The following is a 23,193-nucleotide window of genomic DNA, read 5'->3' as shown; positions in this document are numbered from 1 at the left end:
TTAGTATATATTATTTAAAATAAATATGAATTTTATTGGAGCATGTAAAATCCATGATGATCTAATTATTACATATTAATAATTATAATTATTTTATATATTATCACACACACACTACATATTGCTAAATTAAACTGACATTCAATGAAAAACATTAAGGATTATATTACGAACAATAAGGATTGCAATCTCATTAATATAAAGTTACAGCACCATGTAATTATCCTCAAATACAGTGAACAAAGTATTAGCAGTATGTTTATTTATGGCTATTACCATGCTGTTCACTGTCTCTGGTGCTGAAACTCTTTTATTCTATTTAAATATTTTCTTCACTCGTAATTCAGTCTAGTGCTGCAAAGAATTTAAGGCTGCATTTCTATGAAGTGGAGAAAGTTCTTCTACCATTTCTGAGAGCTGAAACACAATTTAGACATGGCACCACAAGCTTGTGATTACGCACACTAGTAAGTGAATGGAACACTTTGTGGTTACAGCCAGAAACAAAAATAGGTTTCTAAAAACAATAAACATCTTCAAGTAAATGCATTCTTATACAAACAAACAAACACATACAGTTACATTAATTCTGGGGGGATTAGAGACCAATGAAAACAATAGCCATGTAGTTGAAATATGCAATACAGGAAACCTATAATGACGAACAGCACTTTAGGTCATCGCCATTGTCACATTAAACATAATTATATTGTCAAAAAAAAAGAAAAAAAAAGTCATGTTTGATGTCAATGCGATGTTATTGTTTGTTTGAATTTATGGCCTCTCGGCCTCTTTTAAGGTGTCACACAGTTGTATTTTAAAAACGAGCACTTTACCATATTGAAACAAATTATTTAACATTCTGTTACATTTAAATGTGTAGTAATTCAAAATGAAGCTGACTAAGAAGTTATTTAATTGATGGTGAAAACCTAAAAGAGCTTTTTAAGTGTTTCAAAAAAAATAAAAATAATAATAATAGAAAAGAAAAGAAATGAGTGGAACAAGACCAGAATAATATTACCCTCACAAAAAAAAACAAAAAAAACAAAAAAAAAAACTCCCCTCCCACCACTATGAACCAGACACTAAAGGTCCTCATCCTTATCAGTCACTGAGATGGAGCGAGCAAGAATTACAGTCACCATACTTGTGTGTACGTCCATATTTGTGTTTTTAAATTTTGTATTTTATGCCATTGATTTGATTGACAGTCCTCTTTCATGTATATGAACTTGTATTTGCTTTTGCAGGTGTTTTGTTCTGTGAACAGCAGAGAGTCTTTGGGGCAGAAGTGGACATGAGAGTTAAAGCAGGAGACAGCATCACTCTCTACTCTGACTGTGTCATACCATTAGGATCACTCATTGTTTGGTTGAGAAACTGCTCACATGAGCATCAACCATCTTTGTTCATAGATTCTTCAAAAATATTCAAGGAGAAGTTTCCACGTTTTAGTTTTGTGCTCAACAGCTCCAGTAACTCCTATGATCTACATATTACAAACGTCAGTGTCTCTGATGAGGGAATGTACTACTGTGCGAAAAGAGAAAAGAAAATAAGTAAAGATGTAAACAGCATCATAAATGATCAATTTGAATTCAAATATGGAAACAAGACAACTCGTCTATCTGTCTTGGGTGAGAAAACATTTTCACTGTTGTTCATGTTGATTTGTTTTGTGTTAACAAACCCATTTCTTTTAGTTTCATTATATTTTTAATATAGTTAACGACAAGTCTTGCACATATACAGACTTTATGCTGACACAATCCTCCAGTCAAACTTAAAACTGCAGGAAACTGCATCTATGTATAAAAATTTCAGTAACACTACAATACGGGTGCACTAATGTGCATTAATTCATTCTTAACTAATGCACAGATAATTCTGAGTTAAAACCTTTAATTAATGATTACTACATCAGCAACTAATAAAGAGTCTATCTGATTAATAGATCAAGTAATATATGAATTGCTATTAATTAAATGTGTCATCATGTATTAATTCCTTAACAACATATAGTATTAACTAATAGGTTAAATGTATGTGTTAATTACCAATTGATCAAAGCTGTACATTTCAACTTCCAGCTGTCTGCTTTAATTAATCATTAGCAAATGATTTACAAATCCGTCATTATGTTATGACTTTACTTGTTGAGGCACATGACTATTAGCTCATTTGGAAGTTGAAATGCATAGCTTTGACCCATTGCGGTAATGAACACGTTAATTTACGCTATTAGTTAATACTATACATTAACTCATGTGTGCATTAGTTAATATATGTTTGTATGAATGTTTGTTAATAAAAGGTTTATGCATACTTCATTTAGATTTTTATTATTTTAACATTAATAAACAACAAACAAATTACAATATATTTTCATATCTAAGTGCCGATACTGATTTGTTAGGCATTATGCTTGGCAAATGTAAAATATATGCAATATTAAAGATAATTTTAATGGTAATTTTTAATTTTAATAGAATGTTAAAATAAAATGTACATATTAATTGAATATTAAAATAAAACATATATCTTAACCGAATAATTTGAGAATGTTTAAAAATGGCATATGTTTGATTTTGAGCCAGTGTCTCCTGGTTCTGAGCGGTTCAACACCTCCTCCTCACCTCCTGTATCAGACTGTGTGCTCTGCTGGACGCTGCTGTCCAGTGTGTGTCCAGTGTGTGTTCTCCTCTCCTCCATCTGTGTGTACTGCTTCTGCTTGAGGAATACTACAGGTGATCATTCACTCCTGAACTCAATTCCATCACCTGCTGCAGCTATGATGTGCCAGATGTTATTACAGCTCTGGATTTGCTTTCATACAGTATCACATATTAACTGTAAAATGTCACAGTCAGAGCAATGAAAACTTTATACAATGCCTTTGATCAGTCAGTTGAGCTTTTTAAATCTCACTTAATTTGATCTGAACCAAGTTGACTCTTATGTTATTTTAATTTCCTGTAGCTCCTGGCGCTGAAACGCAGACTGAGAACAGACATGTTGAGGTATTGTATCATATGTGCACAACCTGAAGAAGATTTAAATATAAATTATTTACACTTGTTTGAGAGTTCAAAGCTATATAAATTACATCTATATAATACATTACATATGACATTATACATAATATAATATATAATAGTGTTTTATATATACTATTATTTATATTCACAATGAACTAAATAGATTATAAAAATATATTAATATAATAAAAACATGCATGTTTTTCCAGGATGGAAATGAAGTGTGCTATGCTTCATTGGAAGGTGAGAGTACAAACCACAAATGTTTCCACTTGAGCATGCAACAGTGAACATCATGAAAGTGTTTGTGTTTAACCTGGTGTGGCTGCATGCTGGACATGCACCTGAATGTAAGTGTGAAAACAGACAAAAACAGAAAGAAGCATGTTGGAAAAAGTTACCTGCAAGGTGTTAATAAATGTAAGTGTACTGTATAAACTTACTCAATCAGGTAATCAGGAAATTCTTCAGATACTAAAAAAATTTGACACAGACCACAGATGTATGTTGCATAAAATGACATTAAGCATAGACAAAGAACTAGTTTGTTTTATTACTGCAAATTCAGTGGTATTAGATGACACTGAATATAATCAGGCTTTTGTATTTTAAAGCAGCAGTTATCCAAACAGCATAACTGCTTTGGCCAATAAGTTTTTAATCCCAAAAATTACAATTTCAGTTGTATTTGAGTTGTATCTGAAATCATTTTAATTTGTCATGTAGTTATAGGCATTTTTAGGTTACAGCACCACCTTTGGGCTAGAAAAATCTAAGCTAGCATGCTTCCTCGAGTGTGTGCTATACTTATGCTAAGCTTTGTGACAACATACTTATTGCCTTTTAAATCATTTTAAATTAGGCCATGTCCAGAACAGTTCATTTTCCCGAGGTTGCTGTTTTGATCTCAAGTTCTTGTTGATCTTATGTTCTTAATTACTGTTTATATTGGAACTCTAGAGCAATAATTAGAGAATTAACTGAAATTACAGGCATATTGAGATGAGCTTTAAGGACTAGTTAATTAAAAAATGTATTCACAAAAAAGAAAAAAAAGATTGACATGAATATTTTTTGAGACAAAGTTGCTCAATAAACTTGGGTTTTCAGTTAAAACATGTTGAAAATGTTTACAGTGTGGTAAAATTAGAAGTATTGCAAAAAAGTAATAAATGTAATGTAATTACCACCTTTACCATTTTTCTATATGCAGTTTTAGTGACAAGAACATCTAATGGATTTTCTCATTTACTAGATTACTTGTTTAAGATAGAAAAGGAATGTATTTTAGATATTCTTCAGTTAATGAGAAATTTGCGTTATTTTGTCATATGTGTGATATGACAAAATAACTGTCCTTACAACTTTGGAATATAGTGAATTTAATTAAGTAGAACTTCAGCACATTGGACAGCTCCAAGTGCTGAACACGTGAGACATGAATTACTGTACCTTCTATCTTACTTTGGAACGTAATGGGTACTTTTCTGAAATGAGACTCAATGACTTACTTTATGCAGCTGACAAGTGCAACCTCTGGATAGAGAAGCCTTTCGAAATGAGACCAATAGTCTGCAGACTTTTTTGAAGAGTTCACCCCAAAATTTGCTGAAAATATACTCACCCTTAGGCCATCCAAAATGTAGATGAGTTTGCTTCTTTGTAAATTTATGTAAATGTAAATTTAGCATGACATCACTTGCTCACCAGTGGATCTCTGCAGTGAATGGGTGCCGTAAAAATGAGAGTTCAAACAGCTTAAAAAAGCACAAGTAATCCACATGACTCCAGTCCATCAATTAACATCTTTTGAAGTGAAAAGCTGCATGTTTGTTAGAAAAAAAAATACATCATTAAGATGTTTTTTAACTTATTCCAAACTGTTGCTTCTAAAATACAAGACCTTGATCCATAACATTGCTTTGTCGATAGAAAAGGTTGTCTCAGCTGAATCAGTAGAGAAATGTGCACAGATCAAGCACTGTGTACAAGTGAAAACAGTCCAAAACAGCACTAAACAAATATTTGTTGAAGGTATATATGATAAAGAACAAACTCATCTACATCTTGGTTATGCTGAAGGTGAGTAAATGTTCAGCAAATTTTCATTTTTGGGTGAACTGCAAAGATATAAGAAAAGGGACTGTGATTAAATGAAAGAAACATCCAGACTAGTTATGTTGGTTATTGTTGAATAATTGAAAAATTCCAAATATTAAAAATGCATGGTAGTGATAGCAATTTGAAGGTCATTGGAATTAAACATGTGTCATTAAACATCAGAGGTGGAGATAGACTTAGACGGTTAAAACAACGAGAAAAGTATTGGATACATAAATTGGATGCTCTCTCATATCCTGGTCTTAATGAAGATATTGATTTTTCTCCATTTTTGTAATAGTTAGATTTGTTTGTAGGTGCTTTTTATTGGTATTTGTTCAATTGAAAAAATGTTTTTCCACTGTCATGTCTTTTGAGATGTGATTTTTTTTTCTCCTTTGGGATGGTTTGATATTTGTAAATACCCAAGAGACATCTAGTGATTAGATCCTGAAAATGTATAGTCACAGATGTATTTATTCAGAGAAAGTTTTTAAACTCCTAAGAGACATCTAGTGGTTAGACCTTGAAAATGTATAGTCACAGGTGTATCTATTTAACTAGTTCTCATTCTCTATTGCCTAACACCCTGACGAAGGCCTATTTGGGCTGATATGCGTTGGGGTTTTTTAACATGTAGCCCTGTCTTACAATAAAGGCTTTTTATATTTTGCCTGCTATGTGAGTGCCTGGACGTGAATTTTTTTTTTTGTTTCTTGCAATGGGATCCACTTTTTGTTTTCGACATTAAAAATGTGTGTTTAAATGATAAACTGCGGAACTACAGTATGCCAGACTTTTCATTTAAAAAAAAAAAGGTTAAAAGTCAGTTCTTTTAAGATGAAGTCAGTTCTTAACAAAACAACATTGTGTTTATATAAGAGATTAAGCTTAAAATGAATTCATACTTTATTTTGATATCCATAAGAACACACAGAAAACTTCCCTAGTGCATGAATTAATGAGAGCTAGATGCTTTCATGCAAATACACACACTTTAACACACACACAAAAGCAAACAAAGGCTAAAGGGAACATTTTTGTTTGGTGAGCATTGATCTGCAAGAGTTATGAAGTTTGATGACGTGTAAAAACAGCAAATGTGAGGAGGCTGTAAGTGGTCTGAATGAGGCCTGTGGGTTTCCTGTTTTGACATGTTTAGATGTTGCTGCATCATAGCTTCTTATTTTGATCAACTATAGTAAAACAAAAAAGAACCACACAAATTTTACACTAACCCTCCAGTTCAAAGCTGATTAATTTACTCATTGCATGTCAAATGTAAAGCACATAATATTGGGCTTATCTGCACACACACAAAACACCTTAAATATTATAGTCTCTTTTAATAATTGTCTCTCTGCATATCTGTCAGATGATGAAAAGTTTTAAGATTTTCATGGTCACAAAGACAAATCAGAGCAAAAAAAAAGTCTATAAGGTAATGGATCATTGGTTAATACTGCTCTCACTCTTCCGATGTTCACACAATAACCTAATTTACTGCCGAAACCTCATGACGCGGGCAGCTTTAGGTAAAACTTTCCACTGACATGAACCAATTAGATGAGATCTGACGTCTACATTGAGACCCTCACCAGTGTCAGTTATTCACAATCGCTCACTAAGATGGAGAGGCCAAGACTTGCTCTCATCGTGCTTATGTGTAAGAAAAAACAGACTTCTTCAGCTGTTTTTAGTGTGAATATTTTTGTATGGTAGTACGATTTGAAATGCTTCATGTAGTTATTTTGTGCTTTTACAGTATTACTGTTCCATCAGAAAAGAATCAATGGAGCAGAAGTGGAGATGAAAGTCAGACCAGGAGACAACATCACTCTCTACTGTGATCGCTCTGTAACTTTTGGCTCCAGCATTGTTTGGATAAGAAACTGCTCTCATGAAAATCAACCGTCTCTCATAATAGGTTTTAGGAAACTAGACATGGAGATATTTCAACGTTTCAGCTTTATCCACAACAGCTACAATAATTCTTATGATCTACATATTACTAACATCAGTGTCTCTGATCTGGGACTGTACTACTGTGTGGAAGAAGAGAATAAGCTACATGAAGATGAACAAGGCCTCATCTCCCAATCTATCGTGTACTATTATGGAAACCGAACAACTCGTCTCTCTCTGGAAGGTAAGGAAACACTTCTGCTAGTTATATCATCGCTTGTGTAATTCTCAAGAACTTTACTTTTCTCAGGGAAAAATCAAGATGAACAGAACACAGATATGTTTATTAACATTCATAGATACATTTGTGTTTATTTGATCTTGAACAAGTGACTTCCTGTTCTGAGCCCTCTGCACCTCCTGACTGTGTGCTCTGCTGGATGCTGCTGTTCAGTGTGTATCCGGTGTGTGTTCTCCTCTCCTCTGTCTGTGTGTTCTGCTTCTATTGTAGGAAAATGACAGGTAATTATTCACAGGTTAATACTCTTCTTTAGCACTACTAATTTACGCAATACTTTAGATAGCTTTTGTCAATGAGCACTAAAAAAAACCCTGCATCTGTTGAAATGTTCTAATTTAAATAATCAATTTTAGATTCTGCAGCTGATCAAAAAGACAAGCCGAAAAGTAGAAAGATTGTTGTGGTATGACCTATGCAAACATTTAACCACCATATGGAATATATAATTTTACTGCATATATAATAAATATGTGATATATAATAAAAACAAAACATACATTTTTATTCCAGGAGAATGATGATGAAGAAGTGTGTTATGCATCTGTAGACGTGATGACCAGGGGACAAAAACGGCACAAGAAAACGCGAGTGCAGAGTTCAGATTTCACTACTTACGCTCCTGTCAGAACAGAAATGGAATAGATTCGAAAGTTGCAGGAGCCAATATCATTGAAACATCATGTTATTATCATGTTTGTTGGTTAAAATGTGTGTCTGTGATTTTCATATAATGCTTTCATTATGCATATAATGCATATTATGCATATATAATGCTTTTTATAGGCAATAAAGTATGCATGGCTGCAAAACCTGAAAATTTGAGTGCTGTCTTACAACTCCGAAGTAAATGAAAAAAACCTGCTCATTTTAGTTGCTCCTCAGTAGTAAGATACATTCCTTATTTTCCTTTTTTGTTATCTTTCAGACTAGTGCATAATTGATTCTTTAGTGCATTTAAAATAAATGTGAAATTAAGCAGACATCAATTACTTGAAGGTTTTCTTTTGAACCCTCAGTTGTTCTTCAAAAGATCTTTACTGTCTTTGTTTACTCTCAAAGAAAGGTCTTGTCTCATTCTCATGTAAAAAGACAACCATCTTAACCACAAATGTTTCCATTCAGTTTACTGATTGTGTGCATATGAGACAGAAGTAGAAAGGACAGAGGTTGGTTTGTGTCTGTAAATGCTTATGCGGTGAGTTTGTGGTGAATTTAGTTTGTATGCAGTGTCTGCAAAGGCTTGATTTGTTCAACATGTTCAGATTTTAATATTATTTTTAATCATTTTCAAATATTTATAAACATTTGCAAACATCTGGCAAATGTCATCTCTGGACTAGGATTTTCCACCCACATGTTTAGCAACTAATTAACTAATGGTCACTGAGTAAATTTAATGTAGGCTGTACTTTGTTCTTGAGGTTTTCTAAAATGGGGAAAAATGTTGCTATATGGTTTCAGTGCTTTCTATAATTTCCGGTCTAGCACAAGTTTTACCATAAAAAGAATGGGGCATATGCATGACTCTTCACTCTCCTTTAATTTTCAAAAACCTGTTCCTTTATACTCCCATAAATCTATTTGACCCATAAGGACCAGTAAGTCTTGCTAACTATCACGATCTCCAGCTGGAGTGCCCATGAACTCCACCAGAGGGCACTCCACCCCTGACTCTTGCCACTCTACCCTGGACTACATGTACCATAATCCTTTGCCCGGACTGAGCATCCATTGCAATCACCTGTTTCTCATCACCCCATCAGTCTCACCCTTTTTAAAGCCTGGTTTTTCACTCATTCATTGCTTAGTCTTGCAAGTGTCTGTCTGCTGTTCTTAGTCTTTTTTTTTCTGGTTCCGTTGTTGTGTTTAATATCTTTGTCTGGTTTCCTGGTTGTCCTTATTGTCTAAAGTTTTCTGCCCTGATCGTATTTGTTTGGACTGACTAACCTATTTATGACCTTATGCCTGTTTATGGACTATGGCTTTGGATTACCCCTGAAATAAACTGCATTTGGATCCTCAATCTTCGTGTCCCTGTGCAGATCGTGACACTAACATTGCACTTATATTTTGTAGTTGGACATGATTTATTGATCTTCACTTGTATTTTGTTAAATTACACTGTCTTACACAAAAGACTGTCTCATATATTTCTGTCTCATAATTTAATGTAGCTAATTTCAGCTCGATGGACATCTGTCGGTGTCAGTTTAACCATAAAGCATTAGCAGAAGTTATTTGAACAAGTGCTTCTCTCCTTCAAATATGTCCACTCTAACCTACACTCAAAACCACACAAAGGTAACGGAAACATTTGTGCCTGCTGACCACTGATCAACTAAGAGATGTGAAGAGAGCATTTCATGTCGTGTTGCAAATGTGAAGTGTTTGTAAGCGGTCTGAATGAAAAACTTGTGGGTTTCCTGTTTTGACATGTTTAGATGTTGAACTGAACCTATTACAATAAAACAAAGAACCTCATGAATTTTGCAGGTGAACTTTGATTCAAAATACTAGACACTCATGACAGGCATGAACTGACTGGCTGATTGCATGTGAAATGTAAAGTACAAAGTGTTTCAAATAAGGATGTTAATCTGCATGTCTGAACCACAGATATTGCTGAACATATCTATCAGATAATCTAAAGTAATCTTGAACATTTCAATTTTTATGAACCAATCAGGTGGCTGATCACAATGCCAAATCAGAGCCAAAAAGTCTATAATTGTAACTGGTGAGTGGTTAAAACTGCTCTCATGCTTCTTACATCCAAACAACAACTCAATTTACTGCCAACCCCTCATGAAGAAAGCCATTGACGTGAACCAATCAGATTAGAGCTGACGTCTACATTGAGACCCTCACCAGTGTCAGTTATTCACAATCACTCACTAAGATGGAGAGGTCAAGCATTGCTCTCATCGTGCTCATGTGTAAGAAAAAGTATACTTTGTCAGTAGTTTTTGAGAGTTTTTTGAATGACAGTGTCACTACTGTGAATATTTTTGTATAATTGTACAATTTGAAGTGTTTTTTAAAGTTGTTTTGTTCTTTTATAGTTTTACTGTTCCATCAGACAAGAATCTATGGAGAAGAAGTGGAGATGAAAGTCAGACCAGGAGACAACATTACTCTCTACTGTGTTCGCTCTTTTACTCACGGTTCCCTCATTGTATGGATAAGAAACTGCTCTCATGAAAATCAACCCTATCTCGTAATAGATTTTACGAAATGGGAACTGAAGATATTTCAGCGTTTCAGCTCTATATACAACCGCTACAGCAACTCTTATGATCTACATATTACTAATATTAGTGTCTCTGATCTGGAACTGTACTACTGTGCAGAACAAGAGAATAAGGTAAATAAAGATGAAAAAGGCATCATCTCCTCATCAGATGTGTACTATTATGGAAACCGAACAACTCGTCTCTCTCTGGAAGGTAAGAAAACACTTCTGTGAGTCATTATCACATTGTGTAATTCTGAAGAACTTTACCTTTCTCTGTGAAAAAACAAGATGAACAGAACAAAAATATGTGTATTAATACATTTGTGTTTATCTTGAACAAGTGACTTCCTGTTCTGAACCCTCTGCACCTCCTGACTGTGCGCTCTGCTGGACGCTGCTGTTCAGTGTGTGTCCGGTGTGCGTTCTCCTCTCTTCACTCCTGTCCTCCATCTGTGTGTTCTGCTTCTGTCAGGCTCAAACTACAGGTAACCCATTCACTGTTCATTTCCTTGACACCTTTTTCGAATATAAAACCTAAATTAAATATAACTAGTTATGATTAATTATTCATATTTCCCCATGAGCTGATTCGCTACATTTTGTACTAAAAAAATGGTAACCTAAAAATAAGAATAGGAAATATAAATTTAAAGGAAGCTGTATTACAATTATACAGTAATATTTATGTATTTAGATGGCACTGACATTTTTATGTTTAAGAGCACATGTGCGCTGAAGTTCCTGCGTTTAGACCTGCATTATTTTCTCATTTTACTGGCATATATTCATATGATATTTAGGTTCTGCGTGGAGTGCAGAGATACTCACAGCGGATGTTAATAAGGTATCTATATTATTATTTGTTTCTGTAAATTTTCAAGCTTTCCCTAGTGAAAAATAAATATACTAAAATGTATTTGAAATACATTTATTTCATGCTAAGTATACTACAAATACATTTAAATTTTTATGTACTAAATAAAAATACCCTGCAATTGTACTTTTGGTAAACTGGTATACTTAAAGTCTGCTAAATTGGACTAATTGAAACTCATTTTGTGCTTAATACACTTTAATTGTGCGGGAGTAGTGCTGAAGTCCAACTAAAGATATACTGAAGTATATTTGATTATGCTAAAGTGGAACTATTGCAAGTATACTTTAGGTACACTTTAAATATCTTGCATTTAAAGACCAATATTATTCAAAGATCATACAGTCCTTATTAATAGTGACATTAAAACACATTTTAGGCTTAATATTAAGTATGCATTGTGCACAAGTAGTACTCCAAATAAAATTGAATTATAATTATTATATCAGTAAGTCTCGAGCGATATTTCAATAAATATGTTAATAGATTTGAACTATACTTAGTATGAAATAAATGTATTTTAAATATATTACTTTTTCACTAGGGTTGCAATGTCAAAGTTTGTCTCATGTGCATCTCCTATTCATTTCAGGGGGATCCTACGGAGAATCATCAGTGTGAGATGAGTAAGATGGGAAAGATCTGCCTTCACACTGAAGCCTCTTATAGACTATTGACCTCTGCACAACCCTATGCCAAGATGTGATTCTGCCTGCTCAATTTATACATACTACTGCAAAATTACTGCCTACTATTGATCACTCTTTTTGTGCTCAGCAATTTCAGATTTGATTCTGAACTTGTGTTTTTCTTAAGCATGCTTTTTTTTAACTACATTTAGTATGCATGCATACACATGCAACAAACTTGGAACAAATTTTTTAATAGAATTACACATTTACATATGTAATTTTCCATAAAGCAAAACATATTCACAAAAGGTAAATCACTTTTAAAAATGTTGAAATAAAATACTAGCAAAATAGAAAAAGGTTTCCAGTTTTAATTTAGCTATTAAATGTTACTTGCCCATTTTCTGCTTGTAAATTTTATTTTCATTATAAAATAATAATTATATGTTTTAGAGAAAGAGAGAGAGAGAGAGAGACTTCGAATAATAATTAGGTGTTTATTAGCCGTAGTTTAAAAAAAAAAAGAAAAATGTCCTTCTGTGCCATAAGAGCTACATTCTAGACTGTTGAGTAAAACACAGGTGACATAAAGTCAAGTCACCTTTATTTATATAGCGCTATAATTCAGATTGTTTAAAAGCAGCTTCACAGTAATAAACATAAAAATAACAGAATCAATAAAGCAAACTTCTTCAAATATGAGACAAAGTTCAACCCAATCTCATGAATGTGCGTATCAATACCACAAGTTTCTATTTCTATTTGACATTCTATTTAAACGCAGAAATTGACTTTGGCGTGCATATGTTACGCAATGGTTAAGGATTAAGGGTATGGGGATAGGTGTGTATTATATGTACTACGCCAAAACTGCATATCATATGCACGCCAAAGTCAATTTATAAATAGCACCCCAAATAGAAACTGAACATCGCTAAAAGCTAAAAGTACCAACCACAAATGTGACCCTCTCTGTGAAATCCAGGCTAAAGTCTCAAAATCTAATTATGAAATAACAAGCATCAAAGTTTGATTTCAACCATTAATTTCACTATGATTTCAATCTTTGACATGATCTTACTAAGTCAGTAATAAAGACATCAATGTTACATTTTCACAGAATGTTTTTCATACTTTATGAAGGATGATTTTATATAGAAAACAGTAAATCACCAAAAAATGACTTTAGCTGGGTTTTCACAGACAGGGTCACAAATGTTTCCACCCTAAAACAGACATGCGTTAGTGTATTTGTCTGTCAGATATGTGTTACTGTTCAAAGCATAATAACGCACTGGTTTCATCTAGGGGTTAATATTCTGAACTTAATCTGACCTTTCAGGTGTAGGCAATAATTTCTCCTTATTAAATGTTTTAAAGAATAAAGAAATCTACATAAAGAAATAAGTAAATGAATAGTACTTTTAGAAGTACAAATTATGCTTAAACAGTCATATCTACGGTGACTGGGAGGGGACATGTTCAGTTCACTTATTTTTGTCGTGGCCACAACATATGAACGTGATAATATGTCATCCTTATGTCGTGGCCATGCGATGTGAAGTCGTGGCCTCAAGATGCTCTGTTGAGGGAACAACATCCATTTCTCGTGGCCACGACTTCTTATGTTGAGGGAACGGAATATTTTTCTCGTGGCCACGAGTTTAATGCGTAAATAAACCTGCATGACCATAGCAACCTAGGATAATCAGAGATTAATTTATTAATATTTTATTTTGAATTAAGAAATTATATTAGTTATTATAGAAATTATTACATTATTAAATTATTATATTAACCATAGCGCGTGATGTAGACAGCATTCAAATTAATTTAGCATGAATAAATGTTATATAAAGTAGCCTACATAAAATAAAATAGGCCTACAAGAAAACATTTTTATCCATGTCACAGTCTCCATTACCTGATCGTCTTTTCCCGTAATATTTATATATAATAATAATAATAATAATAATAATAATTATTATTATTATTACTATTATTATTATGGTTGTATTTTTATATTCGTTGTTATGTATTTGAATTATTTTCCCTTCATTTCGATCTCTTTAGTACTGAATAGTTTTGTAAATAATAGCCTATGCTCGACATGCCAATAAAGCTTTGATTATGCTTTATGACTGGAATTTTTACTGGAAGAACAGTTTAAAGGTTGAATTTAACATAAAATTTCATTTCATTTCGGCTAATTAATAGGCTATAATTTAGTTGAGGAATGAATTTGTAAATGAAAACACAACACTCTCATTTATTGTCACACACTGGCACGATCATAAAGTCAAAACCTTATTGGTATAACTATTTGCAAAATATATGGTAATTATACAGAACGTTAATTAGGTAAAGCGATACAATTGAAAGGGGAACTACAACAATAAATATAAAAAATATAGCCCTAAACCAGTTAATATAATAATATTATTTTATTACAGTTTAATAATAATAATAATAATAATAATAATAATACATATAATTATAATTTACAAATATGAAATAAAAATACACGATCAGTTAACAAATTTACAAGACTGTGGGATGGATAAAAATGTTGATCCATATCTGTTGATCCTAGGTTGCTATGGTCACACAGGTTTGTTTACGCATTAAACTCGTGGCCACGAGAAAAATATGCCGTTCCCTCAACATAAGAAGTCGTGGCCACAAGAAATGGATGTTGTTCCCTCAACAGAGCATCTCGAGGCAACAGTTTCACATCGCACGGCCACGACATAAGGATGTCATTACCTCGACAAAATGATCTCCTGGCCACAACATATTATCACATTCCCACGAGTTAATATCTTATGGCCACGACAAAAATAAGTGAACCGAACATGTCCCCTCCCGGTCACCGTTCATATCAATAGCCTAAAAGCTGTTTTACTTTACATCTAATGGGTCACATGGGAGCAGAAATGTTGAGATTAGCAGTCTGTCCCGATACACATGTGGTCTTTTCTCTTGATCACTTGTCTACTTACATGATGTATTTCCTGTTTTTGGCCCAAGTGTTGAAGCGGGTATATGAAGACTGCAAGTGTGTTTTAAATAAATGTTTTGATTTTCAATACTTTGCATTTTCATATCAACTTCTAAATGTCTGTTCAGTAGTCTCTGTGTAACAGATGACATAATTTAATTCTGGTGCTTCCAATTAAGTGTTAAAAAGCAGTTGCAAATGCTTTACAAAACTAAATGCCCTTCACATCACAATAATAGCATCTTAGGCTATTATTAATATTATCATCATTATTATTGATAACTATATTTCTAACAATAAGGTAAGTTGTCTTCTCAATGCTGAGAGCTGGTAAGTAATATAGGAAACCACAACCTTGCAAATATGTATGCGCATTATTATGTGCAGTGTGTAAGCTAGTGTCTGCATAGAGCGCACAGTTGTAATGGAATGATTGGTGGTTTTGACACCTCTTCAGAACCCAGAGCTTAACACATCTCAAGCAAGCGTATTCTTGTTCAAACACATGTACAAGTAACTAATTTATGTATTTAGAGACCAATATACAAACTAGTTACATAACTAAAACACATAATGATTACCCCACACTTTAGGTCTTCTCTGTTGTCGCACACTTGATTTTCATTATCATCACACGCAGCAAGATTTTTGTCAGAGTTTGTTTTTCATAAAGAAAAGTACAAAGACAGAATTGATCAAAGCTTTTAAGCAGAAGTACCTCCCACCACAGTCAGCCAATCAAATAAGAGCTGACATCCGCTCTGAAGACCCTCACATTTATCAGTCACTGAGATGGCGTGTTACAGAGATACAGTCATCACACTTGTGTGCAAGTCCATTTGTGTGTGTGTGTGTGTGTGTGTTTAATGTTATGTTTCAATTAGATGGTATTGCCGTAAATAAATGTGTAAAAGCATCTGACTGTCGTCATGCTTGTCATGTGACACACAGCAGCCACAATAGCACTTTATAACTGATATAGGCTTATGTTTTATTTATTTTTTCCTTTTAATTTAAAATATTCCCAAACGTGTTAACTATATCATAAAATATCTCGATTCTCAAATATGTGTAAGTAAATGCATTTTGCACCTTAACAGATTATGTTAGTTGATCTATAATGGGCGATGAGCAAAGTAGCCTAATAGTGTAATCTATTAACTTTGCATAAAAACTCGCCTTTTTACTTAAGTACCAGATATGGGTGTCATGTCATTAAATATTTTGAATACGACTGACTTTGTATCTAATGTGTATTTAATAAAAAAATTGTAAGTTACTAATTATAACACTTTCATGGTACAGAAAGAGAGGGAAGAACATTTACGTTATCAAAAAACATTATCACTGACTTCAGTCTAGCCAGAGTTCAAGCACTCTCAAAAACTCCCATTAAAATCACTGAAGCTGTTTACATTGGGAAATTAATATTTTACTTACATTCGTATGCACATCTGCACTTTGTTGTTTATGATGAGAGAGAATTCGCCAGAGAGCAGAATACAGTCAGCGCGCGCGCGCACTGAACAAGAAACTCCGGTGTTTCAGCGATGACTCATCAGAACGCCTCTGATTGGCCATTGCATTCATAAGCTCAACACAATCGTGTGTGATTGGTTTAAATGCGCAGTGCTGTAAAAACGCGTCTGTCTTTGTCTCTGCGCCAGCCAGCCAACGCAGATTTAAATTTTTCAGCTGGTGATGTTTTGCTTTTTTCCCATTACTGCCGCCCACAGGACAAACTGCGCATTGCACCGAAAATTGTGTGGTGTGATACGATTCCAAATTTAGGGGGGCGGGTGGGGGTGCGGGGGGCAAGCTTGTTGACATGCTACATTTGACGATACATTTGGTCCTGGTCCGCTTAGGGTTCATACTGGCATTTTTGACAACGAACCTAAAGAAACCAAACCTAAAGGCATAGTGATACATTCACAACCTGATTGGTTGGGTTGAATGATGTATATTTCAGGACGGAACTCACCGAACACCCCAAACAAAAGGTGTGTTCGACCTAAAGCGGTTCTGCGCATACCGATCGTGTATGACATCAAAGTACCCATTCACCGATCGGTCTGCTTAGCGCCGCTTTAAGTGAAATACACCTAATGCCGTCTGCTGGACTAAGCACGCTCAGTGTTGCGTGTACTTATGATTTTATTTTCACCACCTGCGAACTCACGAAGAGCTCATAAAAGGCACTTTACCTCCTCGTTGCTCCACGTTTGCCCTCTGCTAATTTTGTTTGGGATACTCCGCTCGTTCCGTGTCGTCAAATCATGTCGCATAGCGTCGCATATTGTCACTACTTCCTGTTTTTGGTTCGTTAAGAAGTATTTGGTACGTGTTGCGTTCATATTTCATTCGAACCGCACCTGTTTGGAAGCGGACCGAGACCGCTTGTTTGGTGCGCACCAGGGTTTGGATGGCAGCGTTCACACTTACTCAAATGAACCGCACTAACAGAGCAATCGCACCAGAGTTAGTTTTAATCGAACCAAACATGACAAGTGTGAACACACCCTCAGGGTTGGGCAGAACCAGTGGGGAAGGGAGGTTTTGGGAAATAACCTCTTCCAAATCCTGCATTAAAAATCGCAGAGGCCAGACACAGCTCACCCTCAGCAGCAGTAGTATGAGCAGGGCTCCAGGTAGTATGAGGAGGCTTCGGCCAGTGGTGAGAGGGGAGTTGCTGTTAGCCAGCACCCTGAGCTGAGCTGAAATACAATTTAGACATGCTAAAACAGGAAACCACAACCTTGTGATTAAGTGCACTAGTAACTGAATGGAAAGCTTTGTGGTTACAGCCAGAAACAAAAATAGATTTTCAACAACTTTTCAGAACCCAGTTCAACAAACGTCTTTAAGTAAGTGCATTCGTTTACAAAAGCACCCTCACACATACAGGAAATTCTCATGGCTTTAGATGCTGATGAAAACAATAGCCATGTAGTTAAAAAGATTCAAAACAGGAAACCCATTATGATGCTCAGCACTTCAGGTCATCTCTATTGCCACATTGTATATCATTATATTGTAAAAACAAACAATTATACTGTATGTCATTATAATGTTACCATTTGTTTGAATATATGGCTTCTGAGCCTCTTTTAAAGTCTCACACAGCTGCATTTGTAAAAATGATCACTTTACCATATTGAAAAATAACAGGAATTTATATTGTGTTCACTAATCTAAATTCCTGTCAAAGTATGTTTCAAAAGGAAGAAATAAGTGGGACAAATGACCAGAATAAGAAAAACCTCAAATCCCAACCCCAACAAGAGATTCAAAGTACCTTAGCATAAATACCTCCCACCATTACGAACCAGACCATTCACACAAGGTCCTCATCCTTTTCGGTCACTGAGATGGAGCGACGAAGAGTTACAGTCACCATACTTGTGTGTACGTCCATATTTGTGTTTTTAAGTGTTATGTTTCATGCCATTGTATTGATTTGATTGACAGTCCTCTTTCATGTATATGAACTTGTATTTGCTTTTGCAGGTGTTTTGTTCTGTGAACAGCAGAGAGTCTTTGGGGCAGAAGTGGACATGAGAGTTAAAGCAGGAGACAGCATCACTATCTACTCTGACTGTGTCATACCATCAGGATCAATCATTGTTTGGTTGAGAAACTGCTCACATGAGCATCAACCATCTCTTTTAATAGATTCTTCAGAAATATTCATGGAGAAGTTTCCACGTTTTAGTTTCGTGCTCAACAGCTCCAGAAACTCCTATGATCTACATATTACAAACGTCAGTGTCTCTGATGAGGGAATGTACTACTGTGCGAAAAGAGAAAGAAAAGTACGTACAGGTGTACACGGCATCATAAACCCAGTGTATGAGTATGAGTATGGAAACATGACAACTCGTCTATCTGTCTTGGGTGAGAAAAATCTATCTATCTATCTATCTATCTATCTATCTACATGTATCTTTTCATATTTGTGTTTGTTAATGAAAGGTTTACGCAATTTATAACAGTAATAATCAACAGACAAATTACATTTTATAATGCAAATGCAAAAATTCTTTAGTTAATGTACATTTAAAATAGCTTGTAAAACTTTCAGATTCACAATACATTTTCACATCCAAATGATACTGATTCGTTAAGCATTATGCTTTGCAAATACAAGCAATATTAAATATATTTTTAATGGGGAATAGGATGTTAAAAATAAAATGTATTTATTAATTGAATATTAAAGTAAAACATATATCTTAACCGAATAGTGTGAGAATGATTAAAAATGGCATATGTTTGATTTTGAGCCAGTGTCTCCTGGTTCTGAACGGTTCAACACCTCCTCCTCACCTCCTGTATCAGACTGTGTGCTCTGCTGGACGCTGCTGTCCAGTGTGTGTCCAGTGTGTGTTCTCCTCTCCTCCATCTGTGTGTACTGCTTCTGTCAGAGGAAAACTACAGGTGATCATTCACTCCTGAACTCAATTCCATCACCTGCCACAGCTATGATGTGCCAGATGTTATTACAGCTCTGGATTTGCTTTCATAGAGTATCACATAATAACTGATGTCACAGTCAGAGCAATGAAAACTTTATGCAATGCCTTTGATCAGTCAGTTGAGCTTGTGAAGTACAATTTTTAATCTCACTTAATTTGATCTGAACCAAGTTGATTCTTATGTTATTTTAATTTCCTGTAGCTCCTGGCGCTGAAACACAGACTGAGAACAAACATGTTGAGGTATTGTATTATATGTGCACAACCTGAAGAAGATTTAAATATAAATTATTTACACATTTTTGGCATTTTAAAGCGACATAAATTACATCTGTATACTAATATAATATAATATAATATAATATAATATAATATGTTTTTCCAGGATGGCGATGAAGTGTGCTACGCTTCATTGGACATGCCTTCCATACGGCAGAAAAAGCTGAAGAAAAAAACAGTTCAGCGTTCAGACTTTAGTGTTTATTCTGAGGTCAGAACCAAAAGAACATAAATTACAGTTTAAAAAAAGAAATGTTGTTCAGTAGTAATTTACACCAGATAATTTTCAAAATAATGACAGAATAAAATATTCTTTGTGGCATTTTCTCTTATGGCATTCAACTACACTTGGCTTTATTCCCCCAAACCGGTACCTTTATTTTACGCATGTATTGATGTTTATGTTGATGTTTGATGTATGTCATCTTATGTTCCAAACAAAGAACATACTATTTAAATTCTCAGAATGTGTTTTTGCTTAATTTAATATAAGAAGTGTTTTAAGTTTTTTTTCAATTCATGTAAACAAGACACAAATATTAATTTTACTGTGTAAATACATTGTGATATAACAAACAGCATGTATTCAATATTATTTTTTAATTATAGTAGAATAATTGTACTTAATATAACATGTAACACTGACATTAGTGCAGTATAAAGTAGTAGTTATATATCAGTGGTAAATAGACTTTTTTTTTCTTTGTGGTGACTCATGTTGTACTGTTCGTGAAAATGAAGGTGAGAGTACAAACCACAAATGTTTCCACTTGAGCATGCAACAGTGAACATCATGAAAGTGTTTGTGTTTAACCTGGTGTGGCTGCATGCTGGACATGCACATGAATGTAAGTGTGAAAACAGACAAAAACAGAAAGAAGCATGTTGGAAAAAGTTAACTGCAAGGTGTTAATATAAATGTAAGTGTATATACTTCCTTAATCAGGAAATTCTTCAGCTACTAAGAAAATAATAGACACAGACCACAGATGAATGTTGCTTAAAATGACATTAAGCATAGACAAAGAACAGCCCACAGTTCTAGTTTGTTTTATTACTACAAATGCAATGGTATGACACTTAAACTTCTGAATATAATCAGATTTTTGGATTTTGAATCACTTTCTGAAAACATAACTGCTTTAGCCAACAATTTTTTTAATTCATACATGCATGCAATCACAGTTGTAGTTGTAATTTTTTTTGCTAACAAGTGCCACTTTTACAGCATCACCTTTAAGCAAAAAAAAAAAAATTAGCTTCCTTAAGTGTATGCTATACTTATGCTAAGCTTTGTGACATCTGACTTACTGCCTTTTAAAATCACTTAAATTATGCCACGCTGTTTTGATCTCAAAGTTTTGGGCGATATCATGTTTTTAAAATTTCTTTAGGCAAAGTTGCTCATTAAACTTGGGTTTTCAATTAAAACAGGTTGAAAATGTTTACAGTGTTGTAAAATTAAAATTATTTTAAAATGTAATAAGTGTAAAGTAATTACCATCTTTTTCAACTACATTTTTGTACATGCAGTTTCCGTGACAAAAACATCTAATGGAGTTTCACATTTACTGGAAAACTTGTTTAATACTGATAAGGAAATGCATATTAGACATTCTTCAGTTAATAAGAAATTTACGTTTTCTTGTCATATCACGCACTGACCTTGCAATTATGGAACATAGTGAATTTAATTAGAAAAAATTTTCACGTGCAAAATGTGGAGAACCAGGAGAAATTCAGCACATTGGACAGCTCCAAGTGCTGAACGGACTGAATAACAGACATCTGCTGAACATTTTCTTATGTATATGTGGCTGTCTCTCCACAAAATCGAGAAAGTATTAAGCCACATCTGACAATAATAAATCAAACTTTGCTGTGTATTTGACCTCCTGAGGTTGCATTTGCCGCATACTTCATTGAGGATGTTCCATTTCAGAAAATTAAGCATTATAAAATTGACCATTGTAACGCTCGGCCTTATCAGCCGAGTTACAAGAGTAAAATGGGGTCAGATTTAACTGTGAGAGATGAATAGTGGTTAAAAGAATGAGACATAAAAATAGGCTGGTTTAAGACGGATTGGTGTATTTACAATGCTCACATAAAAGACTTTAAAACAACATGTTAAAACCAGGTAAACTCAGTCTGTTAAAAGAATACAGTTTGTTTGTCCATACCCTAAAACAGTCCAAGAATCCCAGTGTGTTGATAAGTCCAATGTGAGTGTCCACAAGTGTATACACAATCCACAGAAAGTGTAATCCAAAGTTCGTAGATGGTGTCTGGAAAGGTGAGCTCTGAAAGTGGTAACTCCTCAATCCAGGTAAGTTTGGTGACTGTTTTTCCCCTGTTTGTTTGTCATGCTGCTCTCTTATTCAGTTGTACTTCCTGCTTCCTGTCATGTGTCTAGTCACAAATCATTGTAATAAATAGAGCAGTAAAACATGTATTTTGTGTCACAGTGTCACACCATTATTCCTTGTAAGGCAGGAATTACTGTAATTTCTTTGTTACTTTGGAATATAATGGTTACTTTACTGAAATTAGTAGTAAAAATTACATACTGTATGCAACTGACAAATACTACCTCTGGAGAGTGCAGTCTTATAAATTATAGTTCTTGAGCTGATATTTATTTTTATTGTTTTTTGAAAATGTAATTACTAAATGAAAATGCAGTTACTGTGAATATTTTTGTAAGGCAGCACAAATTGAAGTGCTTCATATAGTTATTTTATGCTTTTACAGGTGTTTTGGTGTTCAGTCAGACTAACGGAGCAGAAATGGAGTTGAAAGTCAGACCAGGAGACAACATCACTCTCTACTGTGATCACTCTGTAACTTCTGGTTCCCGCATTGTATGGATAAGAAACTGCTCTCATGAAAATCAACCCTCTCTCATTGTAACGGAGGCGACGAGACGAGAGGCGTGCAGATCCATTTGCAGGCTTTTATTAAACAGAGACGTGGTCATAAGAGGCATGGGTCAAACAGTGGCAAACAGGTACATTTCAGGCAAGACAAAGAGTGTTCAAAGGGCAAGCGTGTGTCTACGATCGGCGAACAATATCCAGAGGGCTTGACACGAGGGGTTATCCAATAACACAAGCAATAGTCCAGGCAAGGTGCAAACACAGTCCGAAACAGCAGGCAAAGGGTTAATCCAAGATACACAGGCAGAAGATCAGGAAACAGACAACAAGGCAACACAAAATGACTAGACTTAGACTAGAAACGGAAACTTGGAATGGCTCCGTAATGTAGCTATCGCTAGAAGAGTGATATACGCTAAACAATACTCGGCAGTGAGAGAGAGGAAGTCCATGGCTTATAAAGCGTGT

General features: G+C 34.5%; 3 protein-coding genes across 3 annotated transcripts in view; all 3 read left to right on the top strand.

Moving 5' to 3' along the window:
- Positions 1-1,119: 1,119 nt before the first annotated feature.
- On the top strand, positions 1,120-3,050 carry LOC107714196 (uncharacterized). Its single transcript, XM_016519966.1, has 4 exons — positions 1,120-1,156; positions 1,254-1,640; positions 2,601-2,750; positions 2,983-3,050. The coding sequence occupies exons 1-4, from the start codon at positions 1,120-1,122 to the stop codon at positions 3,048-3,050; spliced, it is 642 nt and encodes a 213-aa protein (XP_016375452.1).
- A 7,196-nt stretch (positions 3,051-10,246) lies between these two features.
- Positions 10,247-12,307, top strand: LOC107714195 (uncharacterized). Its single transcript, XM_016519965.1, has 5 exons — positions 10,247-10,283; positions 10,410-10,778; positions 10,924-11,067; positions 11,383-11,426; positions 12,049-12,307. Exons 1-5 carry the CDS (start codon positions 10,247-10,249, stop codon positions 12,160-12,162), a joined length of 708 nt encoding a protein of 235 aa, XP_016375451.1. The 3' UTR covers positions 12,163-12,307.
- A 9,820-nt stretch (positions 12,308-22,127) lies between these two features.
- LOC107714194 (uncharacterized) overlaps positions 22,128-23,193 on the top strand; it is a 27,808-nt gene continuing 26,742 nt past the window's right edge. The window contains exons 1-3 of the mRNA XM_016519964.1: positions 22,128-22,175; positions 22,315-22,333; positions 22,601-22,678. Of these exons, the coding sequence (XP_016375450.1) occupies positions 22,128-22,175; positions 22,315-22,333; positions 22,601-22,678 (145 nt within the window). The remainder of the gene's footprint in view (positions 22,176-22,314; positions 22,334-22,600; positions 22,679-23,193) is intronic.

The sequence above is a fragment of the Sinocyclocheilus rhinocerous genome, unplaced genomic scaffold (genome assembly GCF_001515625.1).
Source record: "Sinocyclocheilus rhinocerous isolate Xijiao unplaced genomic scaffold, SAMN03320098_v1.1 scaffold1591, whole genome shotgun sequence".
In the NCBI taxonomy this organism is placed as follows: Eukaryota; Metazoa; Chordata; class Actinopteri; order Cypriniformes; family Cyprinidae; genus Sinocyclocheilus; species Sinocyclocheilus rhinocerous.
Note: the sequence above shows the minus strand (reverse complement) of the source record. Positions and strands in the feature narration are given on the sequence as shown.